This window comes from Gastrolobium bilobum, unplaced genomic scaffold (assembly GCF_033153095.1).
Source record: "Gastrolobium bilobum isolate Gb01-03AN ecotype WA unplaced genomic scaffold, APGP_CSIRO_Gbil_v1 utg24763, whole genome shotgun sequence".
In the NCBI taxonomy this organism is placed as follows: domain Eukaryota; kingdom Viridiplantae; phylum Streptophyta; class Magnoliopsida; order Fabales; family Fabaceae; genus Gastrolobium; species Gastrolobium bilobum.
In genome coordinates this window covers 456697-472594 of record NW_026898295.1, presented here as the reverse complement: position 1 = coordinate 472594, position 15898 = coordinate 456697, and the positions used below count along the sequence as shown (strand labels likewise).

Genomic DNA, 15898 nt, shown 5'->3' with positions numbered 1-15898 from the left:
AATTCAAGCAGAAGGGGATTTGGTGTGTGAGCTTGCCTAGTGTGACAGAGAAGAGAAGGAAGAATCAACAGAAAAGAGAGGGCTCTCTGCGTCGTCGTGATCGTTGGAGAAGCAACAGAACAGAACGAAACGAACCAGTTTACGTTTCGTTTCGGTATTTGAAAAACGGAAATTTGAATCTGGACGTGTCGGGTTTGGATTTAACTGAATTGGAGAAAAAGGCGCTCAGGTCCGAACTCAAATACGGAATATGATCACGCGCATGTCACGTGAATGGGAAACTAACGGTATGATAGTCCCTGTTGGGCACATTTTGTGAGTGATATCTATGAAGCCAGAGAAAGCCTACTAAAAATGAATAATTATGGATTGGATTTTATGGAGAGACAACTAGGACTTGATTTCCTTGCCTTTTACTTAAAAACGTGCACACTTCAACTATTTTTTTTCCCCTCCTCCTTTGTTATCTAATATTTATTCCAATTATATTTTTCTTGCCATTTGTTTGCTTTCATTTCCATTGGTGAATTTAGGTATGTACTGACCTTATGATTAACACAATTGAAACGCATTGTATTATTTAAAATGCATATGAGTCTTTTTCTTTAAAAAAAAATAGATGAAAGGTTTCAAGAATGGGTTCATCCACATAACCCCTTTCCTCGTCTTTCGCTCATTTCTCTTCACCTTGCTTTCTTCATTCCTCTTCATTGTTCTCTCTTTCACCAAATCCTTGTGAAAGCTTGATGAAACTTTGAAGTTTTACCATTTTTTTTTATTCTTCTTCCTTTCTCTTCGAGGTAGATTTTTTGAGTGACTTTTAAAATTATGGAAAACCCAAGCCTCAATAATTGATTTTTTTGACTCCTTGATGTAAACCTATTATCTAAGGCTTTGAGAAAATCTGTACATTTGCATAAGGTTGTTGTATTATTAAGCTTTAAGACTAAATTTAAGGTTTTAATCTATCTTACTATTTTCCATTGCAAGTGCTTAAAATATTTGTGATGCTCATATTTGGCTAAAACATAGCTCAATTGCTTACCCAAAGTCATTGCAAGTGCTTTAATTGGTTCTTCAGAGCTGTGAGTAGATGGCGATTATGATGACATATTTTATTTTTATTATTATAGTTTAATTTTTATTTTATTATTATTGTTTAATAACAAATGCATGGGGAAGCAAATATTTTAAAATGTGATTGGTCAAATTTATGCATTTTAAAATTACATGATATGGATTTTTATATAATGACATTATATTTATGATTTTTTGACATTTGTAATTATTTTATAAATTTTGGATATAAATTTTATTATAAAATATTTAATTTAAAATATTGAAATTTTGGAATTTATATTTATCATTGCAGATAAATTTATCTTAATTAAATGTTGCTTTGTTAAAATATTTTATAAATATTTTTGGGATCCATGTTAGAATCCCGTAGCCGTTAGCGAGGGTAACAGTCTAGGTGCACCTAGTTATATATAGATATTTATTCCGGGAAGAGAGAGCTATCCGTTAGATGGAACCGCCTCAAGAGAAATGTAAACTCTTGGAGGAGAGGGCTATCAGCGAGATGAAGCAACACCCGATCATTTGACTTAAGAAAGAAAATGGCTACCTATTAGATGGAGTCACTTCTGGAAAAAAACCAACATTTGGAGGAGAGGACTATCAGTGAGGTTGTAACACCACGTATACATCCAAATTTATTATCATATTATGGTATTAAGCGCAACTCAATTAAATGTGGAAGCTAAAATAAATTAAGTTATCAAACATGCAAGGTTACTTTTTCCTTATTATCATGCAATATAACAGTTCATCTATATCCTTATGTAATTGCAAAACCATAATATAAATCGTGAAATGCCTCCATAACATAAGTAAATACTAAGTCATGAAGCTACATCACGTAGTCATGACTAACATCCATATCTCATGGCATATACAAAACATATATGTCCAACAAAATACAAATATCAAATAAGGCATGAACAACTCCCATGCTCACAACAAATATAACATAAATATAATAGTCATATCTCAGGTACAATAATCATGTCCAAATTATATAAATAAAACATGCATATAAATCAACTTTGTTCCGGCCTCTTGCCTCGAGAAGCATCCATCTCATGGACGTCTATATCTGAAAATATGCTCCACACGAGATGAGATCTTTAAACAGAAATCTCAGTAAGCAAGAGTTCTCGAAGAGTTCCTCCGCCCCAAGCTCACTTCAGTATAACAGTTCAAAAATAACAATTTCACAGTAATAATATAATCACATAATGCAACAACATATATATATATCATGCATGTGTGCTAACAAGTCTACTAGCCAGAGAACACATCATTTACGCATGTCTGCTACACGCATAAAGCATAGGGCACCTACCCTATACCCACACTCAGGGAATATCACTCTTGTGCAGCTTCACACTACACTCAAGTATTACCAATTTACCATCTTGTGTGTAATATACCACATAACATACATATATAAGAGTGCATCATTTCATCATCTCAAATAAATGATAAGCACATATACCATATAAAACTATCATCCCCCTCTTGGAGTATGGTGGAACAAATGGCGATTAACCCGGAGAACACGAAACTTACATGTCAAGTAGTGTACTCAAGCTCAAGAGTTCAAATAACAATCCACGGGTTACCAAACAGCATAATCACATTATATTTATGCCAAAAAATTTATTAATACACATATCCCAAAATTTCAAATTAATTGGACTACGTTTTCTTTTTCGTTTAGTGACTATAGGATACTCCTAAAGCCCCCAAATACAAAACCATGTTTACTCTTTTTAAAAATTTAATTGCAAATCTTCACCAAAAATTCTAATATTTTAATATATTAAACTAGACATTCTAAGCTTTCCAACGACATATTTTATGTCTCAATCGGAGTTGTATAACTCCGGTTATATTTTTTGCAAGGTGATTGATACAAACTGAATCTTCAACAACCAAGTCGCGACTTCAAACTAACACTGCGATTGATCCACTTATCTAATGGCTATGAAATTTTACAGGGTTCTATACCTATGTGTTAGCTTCACATAATTCTAAACCTCACTCAATTTGAAGCTCTGTATCTCGAGATATCGTGATTTTAACAAACTAGTGTGTTGCTATCACAATTGCACTAGGTAATCGATTATCATACACGATTACCTAGTGCAAATTAATATAAAAAATATTTGAGACAGAGCGATTTTTTTAACTCACTCTTAAAAATAGGATAGAGTTAGGGATGTGCATGGGTCAAACTGAACCGAATTTTTTGAAAAATCGAACCGAATTGGTTTAAATGATTTGGTTCGGTTCAAAGCTGGTTCTGTTCGGAAGTGGTTCGGTTCAGTTGGAAACAGTTTGATTCAGTTGCGACTATCAGACATGCCACAAACAAGAAGAAGGAAATGCTGAACAAGATAAAAGAAACACAGATAAAACAGGGGTAAGAAGAAAGAACGCACCTGAGCTTTATACTTCGGAAGTTCACACCAGGAGACGTGTCACCACCAGAAATGCAGAAGAGAGCTCTGAGAGACGAGAGAGTTTCCACAATGTCACCGAAATGATTTTCCCTCCAAACGAAAAGGCTCAAATACGAAGGGTTTTTTCCAACGGATAGACCAAAAGCCACGAAACGTGTTAAACACAACGGGTTAATAGGGACACGTGGCAGGAAAGGGAAGCGTTTTACTTACAAAACCACTCACGCCTGTCCTTAAACCCCCACGTAATCACAACAACATTTAATGCTCCTGACTGATTAGACGTCTAATCCACCATTCTTAAGCAGCTGAAGGTCATGATGACACTATAAGGCATAATTACCGCGGCACACAGAAAAAGGACATATGAGTGACAAACTATCGCGCCTCATACAAGAGCAATATAGCTCACGGCCTTGCCAAATGACAACACCGCAAGCTAGTGGGCAACTGATCCAGATAAAATATAGGCCCAATCAGGGCCCAGTAACACATGGAAATTCAAGCCCAGTAAAAACCCAGAACAAAGCACAAGGAACAAGCACGGACGCGCTACCCATATCACGGCACACAAGACGCGATGTCCTCATCGCGGCACACAATACGTGATGGCCTCATCGCGGCACGCGACTCTCACCTCGCATGTGATGCCTTCTATAGGAAGTAAACTTAAGGCCCAAGGCAACTCCATCGCGCCTTAGCACCAGTAAGCAACAGACAGCTCCAGCTCGCTACAACTCTACTACTAGACACTATGGAAGATAAGGCTACAACAGGTCCCCTGCCTGACCTGCAGCCCAAGGCTGGCCACTCAGAAGCCATGCCGCCTTAACAAAGGCGGCATCACAACTACTATATAAACACACGATATACCACCAAAGTACGATCATCCTTTACTTTCACAACATAAAACACCTGCCTCTGATACCGACTTAAGCATCGGAGTGTCTTCGCAGGTACCCCCCATTTGGAGCAACGTGAAGGACAAAGGGCTCAAGCTTGGTCTAACAGCAGTACCTGGCCCAGGCCAATAACCACTGAAGGAGTCTCAACCGTGTATGATTGGACTCAATACGTATCGGACAGTCCATACCGTATTTGATCTGATCAGATACAAATAGAAGTTGTTTACATAATTCAAATATAATATTATCTTATCTTTATTCCTAATATAGTTAAGCTGATTAGCATATTAACAAATATTCAACTTGCCAAATAATAATTAAGGAGAATGATTTTCTCCTGTTGCATGAAAAACTTATCTCTTTCTGCACAAATAAAAAAAAGTCCCATTAATCTTTTTTTTTAAAAAAATTGGTCAGTCCCTTGATTTCATGAATCTGTAGGAGAGTTATAAGTTTCTCATGTAATAGGATAAACTTATAACCCAATAATTAAATATCGATTTTTAATGAATATTTTGTTATGTGATGATTGCCATCATGTAAATACATAATAACATCTACTAAAAAAATACACAACTACTTCAGATAAATGATCATTTTAACTTTTAATCATAAGTAAATGAAGATTTTTATATCTATTTGATCATTAAATGAATGGTATTTCATATCAAAATAGTTCAAAAATTATTATTTATTGAGATTAAATTGATATCAAAGGCTAGTCTCCTATCCTCTCGATTCTTCTTTTCGGGTTTTAGAGTCAAGAGGGAAATCAAATATTAGGCACAGTAGATATATTCTATGAAAATAATATTGGTAAAGGTGGCTGTGAAAGATGGGTTCTCTATTGAATAGTTAAAAGAGATATGGAGCTGTTTAATTAACAAAACATTTTGTGGGTTTTTATTGGTTTTAGAGGTTTCATATGTCTCTGATTGCTGTTTGGTTTTGTTTTGCAGCAGTCCTACATGAAATACAGACAGGGGATGAATGCAGGTTGCATTTGAAGAAGAATGGTCTGAGACTAGCTGAAAATAAGGACACATTAAGAGCATTTAGATCAATTAATATTTGAGAAAAATATTTATTATTCTGGACGAACATTAATGAGTTAATTTTTTCTATCCCGTGTGTCTCACTGGGTTTTTTCTTTTATATATATATATATACCATATTCGACGGTTATAATTATCATGGGGTAAAGCCATTATCAAGATCGTGGTGGAGTCCATTTATGCCAATAACGATTGGGTCGTAGGCACGTTCTGGGCTCTCTTGCCGGTTTCGTGCTTAAAAGATGCTTCTTACCTAGTTATCCTAACTCTAATCTGGGCTTTATTTGTGCTTGCCTAAGTCCATATGATCAACCTGAAACATTTATGATATTAAATGACACAACTTTGTGTAGTGAAATTACTGTATTTTTGCGGGTTTTAACCTTCTATCTTTTGCAAAATCAGGAAGAGAAAGAAAAGGATAATATTATGAAGGAAAAAGAAGATAAAAACTCACAAAAACACGTTAATTTCAATTAAAATGACATAAAATTATGTCATTTAAAATGGTAAATATTTTTGGTTTAACTATTTTATGGAAAAATAGTTATTTGGAAAAACTACTTCAAAACCATTATAATAATGAGGGAATTAGATAATTTCTATCTCTGTGACCCAAAAAACTAGTATACTACGGGAGTAGATACAACAAACTTATAGGAGTGTGCCATGTCCATTATTACTGAAAAAAATAATTAACTTTCATATTTTATATTATATATGAGAAAAGTATTTCTCCAATCAACGGAAATAAAGTTATCTTCAGTGAACTCAAAACGACGTCGTTTTGGGTTATAAGATTAAAAAATTATAATTAAAAAAGACTAATATAACACTGCAATATATTAAAATTACAAAAACATCTTGATTTCTGTCCTAAAATGACATCATTTTGAACTCACTGAAAATAACTTATTTTAATTGACTGAAAAAATTCTTTACCCATTATATATTACCGATAATACATAATATAAATATATCATTGTACAGTGGATTCATAAATCTTTGTGTCTATATAAATTAATGAAATTGTCCAAAAACTCTACTTGCCTCACCTAATGATTGGTGCGACTGTAATATGCTCCTATATGACGTTATTGGTTGAAATTTCACTGTCACCCTTGGATTTTAAAAAAACAGGCTACTTCCTTGATTTTTTTATTAATATTAAGTTTAAAATGAATAGTATGATGTCATTAACAACATCACGGCTCCCTTCATTTTTGTTATTAGTGGCATTGCATTTAAAGCCTATCTATATTTTTTTTATTGGCTGTTATATGCCATAAGTTATTAATAAGGTTTACTTTTTTCAAGTTGACGTGCATGTTCGGTAATATTTGTATTATTTTTAATTCATTGATTTGATGATAAATATGTTATTTATGATATTAATATCTTTTCTTATTTTTTTGGAATTTTAATATATTTATTTTATGTACTTAATCAAGATTTTTATTTATCAAGTTTTTTTTATAAATTATAAATATTAGTTAAGTACTTTCTTTAATTCATATTTGTGCATAACTAATTATTTGATATTTTACTCCCTTAATAAAAACATCTCAAATTCGACAGGGGAGCTCTCTTTGAATTTTTTTTTATATCTTAATTTTTTATTTTTTTTTATAAATTTTAACTCTTTGAATCTGTTATAAAACTAATCTCAAATACGAGAGAAATAAATGATTAAGATCTTATAGCCCTCTCCAAAATAGCATTGGTGGGTAGGGCCAGCAAAACTAGCTCGACTCGGCGGACAGACTTGCCTAGTCCCCTAAACGACGCGAAACAGGCTAAATTTTACAGCCCACTCTCAAGAGCGGGGTGAACGAACTGACTCATTTTTTGACTGGTTGATGACGGAAAGAGATGGGGTAGGACAAATTAATATAAAAAAGATTTGAGACGGACCGAGTTTTTTAACTCACTCTTAAAAATAAGATAGAGTTAAGGATGTGTATGGGTCGAACCGAACCGAATTTTTTAAAAAATTGGACCGAATTGGTTTAAATGATTTGGTTCAGTTCAAAGTTGGTTCTGTTCGGATGTGGTTCGGTTCAGTTGGAAACGGTTCGATTTAGTTGAAAACGGTTCGGTTCGGTTCATAATCGGTTCGGGTCTACCCTATTTTGAAAAGAAAAGAAAAACTAAAAATTTAAAAATAAAGTTATAAAAATTAATTTGGTTCGATTTAAAAACGGTTCGGTTTGGAAATAGCTCGGTTCTTAAATTGATTCTAAAAATCGGTTTAGTTCATGAATTGATTTTTAAAAAACTAATTCGGTTCATGAACTGATTTTTAAAAATCAATTATTTTAAGTACAGTTCGGTTCGATTTATAGTTCAGTTTAATTTTTTAATTTTTTTACACATGGAGTGAACTAAATCATTTTTTGCCGAACCGCAGCCCCCATTTCACATAAATTTACCAAAATCATACAATTTAACTTCACTAGGAAAAACAAACTAATCAGCATTCAGCAATCCAGCACACGAAACACGTTTCTTATCATGTCCATTTCATGGATACGGACAAGTTCTCAATATGCTCTCTGCGCTTGTATTATCCACCCAAATAATTAAACATATTTTTTTATCTCTCTCATTTCTTTTTTCTGTTATATAAATGATAAACGGATATATGATATTAGGGATTAATGTTTTTTTTTTTTTTTTATCTTCTACACATATAAAATATATAGGACCCATATAAGATTATATGAAAAGAAAGAAGAAAAAAAAATATAAATTCTACACACTTTTATATTCTGAAAATAAAACATATTCGATAACAAGGCTAAGTTCTTTTTTTCCACAATTTTTTTAATAATATATATATGCATCATTTTGGACCTTTTCCTATTGTTGAATCCTATACAATCAATATTCGCTGGTCGTTGACTACGAGGAAACCATCATGAAATATCGAGATAAAAAACATTAAAATTGAAAATTAAAAATTGAAAACTCTAGGTAGACATTTCGTTTACGTTATTATTACTATTCAGGATTGAAGAGCCACCTTCTAGGCGCCACATAAATGCACACAAGATATCTGTGTTTTTAGCGGGTTATGAACAAATATTAATCCGAAACAGTGCGTTTTGATAGGACCACGTACAAGAAACCCGTCCATCGGCGCAACTTAAAAGAACCAAGCATAGCCAACCGAGTTTGGCTTTTCTACCACTGCCTCCTTCTCCAACCACTCGCAAATTTCGTTTCTGTTTTGCTCCCAGGGTAAACTCCTAGTGTTCCTTTCGATTTTTTCTGGAAGACTCTGCCTTCGTTTCCGAGAAAAAAAACATCTTTTCTTCCAGGAACCTGGGAATATTATCTGTAGTACCATTCAGGTAGTTGAATCTCAAATTTCAGGTATTTGAGTGTACTTCATGAGTCTGCAACACATGTCATGTCGAATCACGTGATGTTTTTAGTGATTAAAAACTCCTATCATATGGTTATGTTATAAATTCGGCAAGTTACTTCGGAGTTCGGACGAACTTTTAGGGTTTTATTTATTGTTTTTTTTTTTTGTTTAATTTTTTTTTTTTTTTTTTTTTGTATTTTGTTCATTATTGAAGTTAAATTTTCTCTTAATTTAAATGAATGTCCCTGAGCTTAGTTCAGTTGCTGAGAAATTGTGAGAAAATGGAATTTTGCATTTTTTTTTGTTAATCAATATTCCCTTCGACAAAGGGGGAAAAAAAGATCAAGATTGCAGTGAAATTAGAGTTCTCGTTTTTTTTTTTTCTTGTTTCTTGCAGGTCTTATTTTCTGTTAAATTCTGAAATGTTTTATTTTTTGTTATCCCATCAAGAAACTGAGGCATTGGGTTGAAAGGGTAATATCTGGTTTTCATCAGCGAACCGATCGTATGACCTTGTGCTTCAATTTTAACAATGGTCTACCCAGGTTCAATGCAATTGTCTCGTGACGTTAGGCTCAACAGTAATAGCGGGTTCCGTAGTTTCCGTCATGTAAGTGCTTATTTGAATTTGAATGTTTAGGTAATTCACTACATTTTCCCTCTTTTAAATTCAGAATGCTGAGTTTCATTTCCATGTCATTTGACAGAATCCTATGGGGGTTGGTCGATTACATTTGGTCACCATAAATCTTTCAACATGTAGATTGGTATGGCTTTTGTGGATTATAATTTCCATGCTTCTTTTATATATGTTTGACGGATCTATCTATTTCTTTTCTACTTGTTTGTTAGATTTTTTATTGCTTTTCAGTGTCACTTGAATTCCTTTGTGCTAGAAGTGTTCATTAGCTAAGCTTAAATTGGCTTGGTATTTTGATTGGATCAAATTTTATACTTGTTCTTTACCTGATTAATGACTGCTTTGGAACCAGGGTGAGCCAAAATTTAGACCTAATGTACAAATATTAATTTAGAGGTGAGGGCAAGCCTTAGCAGCGATAAGGTGGCTCCTCTGTGACCAAAAAGTCACTGGTTCGAGTTTTGGTAACAACCCTTTTGCAAAAATATAAGGGTACAACTGCGTACAGTTGACTCTCACCCCTACCTTCGCAAACTCGGGTTGTCTTGTGCACCAGGATTTTCCCTTTATGCATTAGATATTTAGGTCAAGAAATTCTGTAGTGAGCTGGCCAACCTAAAGCATGACCCAAAAGATATTTTAAAACCTGAAACAAGCCCAATTAGCTTTGGGATTGGTCGGGTTATTGGCTAGAGTTGGGTCTTGAGCACCCTTACTCTGTCTATACAATTGTTGTTTTGCTTTTATATTAGTTAATGTTGATTGTGTTTATTTAATCTGAAATCTGAATCAATGGAGGACTTTCTTTTGGAATTAACAGAAGCAAGATTCTTCAGCACTCCATCTTTTTAGAGTACATGCCCCAATACGGCATGTGCCTTCCAGATGTAATGTTTTCGTATGCCGGTCTGTCCTAACACCAGGTGGAGGGAATGTGAATCTGCTCATGAAATCTGCTACTGTTTTTTTAACAAGGTCGGCCTCTCTCTCTTTTTTACTGTTAATTGAGAAAAGTTCCCACAAGTTAGCGGATATGGATGTGCATATTTATATATAGTTTTACAATTCAGTCTTTTTCATTTTGCCATAAAAATTTATGTTTGTTAGGGTGTGCACCCTTGAATTTTATGCAATAAAATTTAAGTTTGATATCCTTTCTCATAATGTTACATGTATATACAATCAAGCTTATCCCATGAATATTTTCTGCACCTCTTCTAAATTTCATTTAATGGTTATATTATAATCAGCTTGTATTTATGATTTAGACTTCAGAGGTATTTAATTATATATCATATCGTGGTAGAGAGTAGACTTTCTTTGATGTCTTTCTCAATTCAATTTGACTCATCATTAGACCGCCTGCATGTTGTCAGTGTGCCAAACTACAGCTGCAGGGTTACTCTTCCCCTCCTGCTCCCCTCTCTTTTGGTTTTGGTATCTCTTTATCTGCTAGTTGACATGTATTTTGGAGTAACTTCAACCTGTCGGATGATCTGTTTCTCTTTTCTCTTTGAGGAGTGAATATAATTTGGCATTGACTGGACCCACTAGGATTAAACTTAATTATTATATGAACTTGTGAAGTAATCTGCAAGATGATATTACAATATGTTTAATTTGTATTTTTGTGTTGTTTCTGAAGGACTGGTATCAATTGGTGCTAAATTTATATTTTTATTGTTGCATCTCCTTATTTTTTATTTAATCTATCATTTAATGCACAATCTCTATGGAAACATTTATTTTTATATATTTATACAGGTCATATGATGCTTTATGTGGAAGCCCTATTTGGCTTCGATTGATCCCAGCCCTTGGTATCATTGCCTTTGCTGTTTATGGTCTTGAGCCGCTCATTCGTCTCAGCAGGACCCTATTTCTTCAAGTATTTTCCATCCATTTTTATTTCTTCATTTGTTTCAATCTGATTGAATTCTATGATTAGTGCTTTTTGTGATTTATGAAAAATAATTTCAGAGGAATGACAGTAGTTGGAAGAAAAGTAGTTCGCGATATATGATGACATCTTATTTTCAGCCATTGCTGTTATGGACTGGGGCAATGCTCATATGCAGGTTTGTTCTTGATCAACAAGTATATTCCCTGGAAGCCCTAGCAGTATTGATCATAGCATTCTTTGTTTCAGGGCATTAGATCCACTAGTCCTACCATCTGAGACCAGCCAGGTTGTGAAGCAAAGGCTGCTTAATTTTGTGAGATCTTTGTCAACAGTGATTTCATTTGCTTACTGTTTATCAAGGTACTGATTTCTGGAAGAAGCATCTGGTTGAAATTGGAAATGCTTTTCATAAATGGTATTCTGTATTATTTTATTTACTATTACCTCACTAAATTAAAAATATGCTTCCCCCTGCATCTCTAGTGTTGTAATCAGTTTGCATTGCTCTTGATAATTTGTTAAGGTTTTCTGCTTGTACCATTCATGAAGAGATAGTGTTTTATCTTTCTTTTTTTCTCTTTTTATCGGTTGCTCTTTCTCACTATTAGGTGTATTGGGTCCGGTATTGTGTTTCAATTGTAATGTTATATATATGATTGTTTTTCTTGTTTTCAGCTTAATTCAACAAGCACAAAAATTCTTTCTGGAGGCAAATGACTCTGGTGATGCAAGAAATGTATGTTTCTGTTACATATTCATTTACTGCTTTTGTCAGTTCTTGTCATTTTTCATTTGCTGTGTGCATAGCATTTTAATGCAATCATACTGACTAGTTAATTTTGTTGTCAGGGGATTTTAGCGAAGCCTTAGATTTTATTTTTTTTATTTTTTTAATATCATTAGAATTTAAGATTAGGAATATACTCATGATATTGGAAATATAAAATTGATTGTCTGTATGTTATTTACAATTTTTATTCAGTACATGGATTGAATGTGTTATATTATATCCTTCATTTCGTGTTTGGATCTTTCTGTGAGTGATCCCAAAATTGTTAATCTATTTACCAGCTTCTCATTCTAGAAAAATTGACTGACAGATGGGCCTTGATTTTGCTGGGAAAGCAGTGTATACTGCTGTATGGGTTGCCGCCTTGTCATTGTTCATGGAGTTGCTAGGTTTCTCCACACAGAAGTGGTTAACTGCTGGTGGTTTGGGCACAGTATTGCTCACTCTTGCAGGTCGTGAGGTACAGTTTTATTTCGTTTGTACTGTCTACTAGTATAGTTTGTTTAAGTCCTCCTCTTAATTGCATTTTCTGGTGCATCCTCATAAAAACTTTATCAAATTCTGTAGAAGTAAGTCTTCTATGTGTATATCCAGAGCTAGTAGGCATTATCAATTAGGTGATTTTTAATCCAAAAAAATCATTTATTTAATACTCTTGTTTGCTGCCATTCTAAGTTCATATTTGTGATTAATCCAGATATTTACAAACTTTCTTTCAAGTATAATGATCCATGCAACTCGGCCATTTATTCTGAACGAGTGGATTCAAACAAAGATTGAAGGTTATGAGGTTTCTGGTACTGTTGAGGTTTGTATCTCTACTTAAAAGGAACTTCTACAAGTATAAGATGTATGATGCTGATTGAGTAAAAAAAATTTAAGTGGTCTACATAATCATTTTAAAAATAGAAGAACTATTACTGTTGGTAGATTTTCTTATTTGTGCCACTTTAATTATGTTGTATTCAAATTTTATTTTTTTTCTCCAGCATGTAGGCTGGTGGTCACCAACTATTGTGAGAGGTGATGATCGTGAGGCAGTTCATATTCCTAATCACAAATTCACTGTAAATGTTGTGAGAAATCTGAGTCAGAAATCTCATTGGCGTATCAAGAGTTACGTTGCTATCAGTCACTTGGATGTCAACAAAATTAACGTGAGCATTCTTGGTTCACATGCTTGAAAAACTTGTTCAAGGACTTTCTGATGTGCATTTTTTAATGTGAAAGCTGATGTTGTCCCCATTCCATTTTCTTCATGCAGAGTATTGTGGCTGATATGCGCAAGGTTTTGGCTAAAAATCCTCAAGTAGAGCAGCAAAAATTACACAGAAGGGTGTTTTTGGAGAATGTCAATCCTGAAAATCAGGCTCTTATGGTAAGCATCTGTTCTGTTCATTTGTTTATATTTTATATATATGGCAAAAGTCTTCAGCTTTTAGTTTGCAGATTTTGATGTTTTCTGTAGTGTCTCAAGAAATATGGCTCTTTCACTTATCCTTTCTCAATTTACCATTAACTTACTAACGGTCCTTCTTATTGCAGATATTAATATCTTGCTTTGTAAAAACTTCACATTTTGAAGAGTACCTCTGCGTTAAGGTAAGATAGGACCTACAGCAATTGCAGTTGCTCATGATGTAATATGTTGTATGTTGACAAGTGTTTGCTAATAACTTATAATCCTGATCTTTTCTAGATGCTGACAAGCCATTTATTATGATATAATCCATCTTGATCAAATTTTTCACCGACTTCTATTTTCACTAATTCTGTAATTTGCTGTACTTGGACTTCAATTGGTGAGATCTTGCGGAATTTATTGTTTCACAAATGCTTATTCTCTGGATATTTGTTAATATTCAGACTGTTTGCTTTTATACTTTTCTAAGTCTTTACAGATGTTAAAAGATAGATTCTTAAGCTTAATTTCTATTAAATATTGTTTTATCTGTCATTTTGAATTCTTGGGCTTTCATGTGCCCTTGTGAAAAAAAGATCTTGACCTAATTATAAAGTCATCAATTTTGTGCTATGGTGTTTTTTGCATTTAAGATCACTATTCTTTTATTTTTGCTTATAACAAATAATTGGCCCACTTAAGGTGATTTACATATAACAAAACAGGAGGCAATTCTTTTGGATCTTCTCAGAGTTGTCAGTCATCATCGAGCTCGGCTAGCCACTCCCATCCGCACAGTTCAGAAAATATATGGTGAGGCTGACTCAGAAAATATACCCTTTGGGGACACCATTTTCACTCGATCCAGAGCAACAGCAAATCGTCCATTCCTACTGATAGAACCACCATATAAAGTTAATGGAGAAGATAAAGTTAAGCCTTCAACTCGTTCAACTCGAGCAAATGAGGAAAAGGATGCCAAGGTTGATGAAATTGTGGCATCTGACTCGAAAGGAGAAGAGAATTTTGCAGCTACATCAACCTCCCAACCTGGTGTAAACTCCAAGGATAAATCCAAGTCAATTTCTGAGGCCCAAATCCAGAATATTGGTTCTGATAGTTCAGTTGAGAAGACCTCCAAAACCATGCCGCCTAAAAAGGAAAGTACAGGAGATGCAGGAAAGGGAAGTACAGTTCCAGTATCTAAAAACCTTGCACAAAGTGCTGTGCCTGAAACCTCTCCTGTTACTTCCCATGAGAATATGGGTTCTGATAGTTCAGTTGAGAAGACCTCCAAAACCATGCAGCCTAAAAAGGAAAGTGCAGGAGATGCAGGAAAGGGAAGTACGGTTAATGTATCTAAAAACCTTGCACAAAGTGCTGTGCCTGAAACTTCTCCTGTTACTTCCCAAGAGTCTGGCAGGGGAGAGACCGGTTCTACTTCTTCACATTCAAAGCAAGATGAAGAGAAATCTGCTGTGTCTTCATCATCAGTTAGACCTTCCTTGGAAGAGAATATTCTTCTTGGTGTTGCCCTAGAAGGCTCAAAGCGAACTCTTCCAATTGAGGAAGAAATGACTCCATCTCCTATCCCTGTGGAGTCACAAGAATTTGCTGTACAACGGAATGGGAGTGGACCTCCTGCTAACAAGGATAAGAAGGATGGTCAGATGTCTTCATTTCCAACTGCTAACAAGGATAAGAAGGATTAGTAGCAAAATAAGCAGAGTAGAAGTTGATATTTTAGTATATGCCTTCAATTGAAAATTATGCAAAAATGATCCAGCTGTTTTTTTTAAGTTGGAATTATGCATTGTATTCTCCCTAGCTGATTATGTACATAATTGTTCTTTCATGATTTTTATAACTGTCTCATTCAGAATCTCTGAATAATAGCGTTTTTGGTTTATGGTTTGTTCCCTACTCCGAGAATGGGGCGTAAAATTGTTGTAAGTAATAAATAAAGAGAAGGACAAGCGTAATGGTGTAAAACATGCGAAAGCTTAACGATCATATACTGCGTAATTGAATAACTTTACTATCCTTTTTAATAATTTTATATAAAATTTATTTATTAAATTTAACATCCAAATAAATTTTTTTACACAATATAATTCATTCTAACATAAAATAATTTTAACATTTATTAAAATTTCTTTTTTCAAAAGTGGATGCAAATGGGCTCTTAAACAATATCTATTTCCACCAAACGATGGTAGTTCAGTTGTGGAGATGAGAGTATGTATTTGATCCTTTCCAATACCATCTTTGGAAGGAGTTTAAAATCTTAATCCTGGAGC

At 34.0% G+C, this 15898-nt stretch overlaps 1 protein-coding gene across 2 annotated transcripts; it reads left to right on the top strand.

Annotated features, from left to right (window-relative positions):
• The first annotated feature begins 8591 nt into the window (after positions 1-8591).
• Positions 8592-15490, top strand: LOC133314582 (mechanosensitive ion channel protein 3, chloroplastic-like). Of its 2 annotated transcripts, none has more exons than XM_061516074.1 (14): positions 8592-8846; positions 9409-9473; positions 9571-9630; positions 10324-10478; positions 11268-11391; positions 11484-11581; positions 11653-11766; positions 12082-12142; positions 12507-12656; positions 12894-13004; positions 13186-13353; positions 13461-13574; positions 13742-13798; positions 14324-15490. In XM_061516074.1, exons 2-14 carry the CDS (start codon positions 9414-9416, stop codon positions 15308-15310), a joined length of 2259 nt encoding a protein of 752 aa, XP_061372058.1. In that variant the 5' UTR covers positions 8592-8846; positions 9409-9413; the 3' UTR covers positions 15311-15490. The 2 variants fall into 2 exon arrangements, with proteins under 2 accessions (XP_061372058.1, XP_061372057.1); XM_061516073.1 differs by having other exon boundaries at positions 9314-9473.
• Positions 15491-15898: the final 408 nt, after the last annotated feature.

Excerpts from the sequence above, each read along its gene's own strand:
- LOC133314582 (XM_061516073.1), top strand. The coding sequence starts at position 9,396 with ATGGTCTACCCAGGTTCAATGCAATTGTCTCGTGACGTTAGGCTCAAC. Across the intron at positions 10,479-11,267 it reads GCTACTGTTTTTTTAACAAG|GTCATATGATGCTTTATGTG; the intron begins GTCGGCCTCTCT and ends ATATTTATACAG. Across the intron at positions 13,005-13,185 it reads AGGTTTCTGGTACTGTTGAG|CATGTAGGCTGGTGGTCACC; the intron begins GTTTGTATCTCT and ends TTTTTTCTCCAG.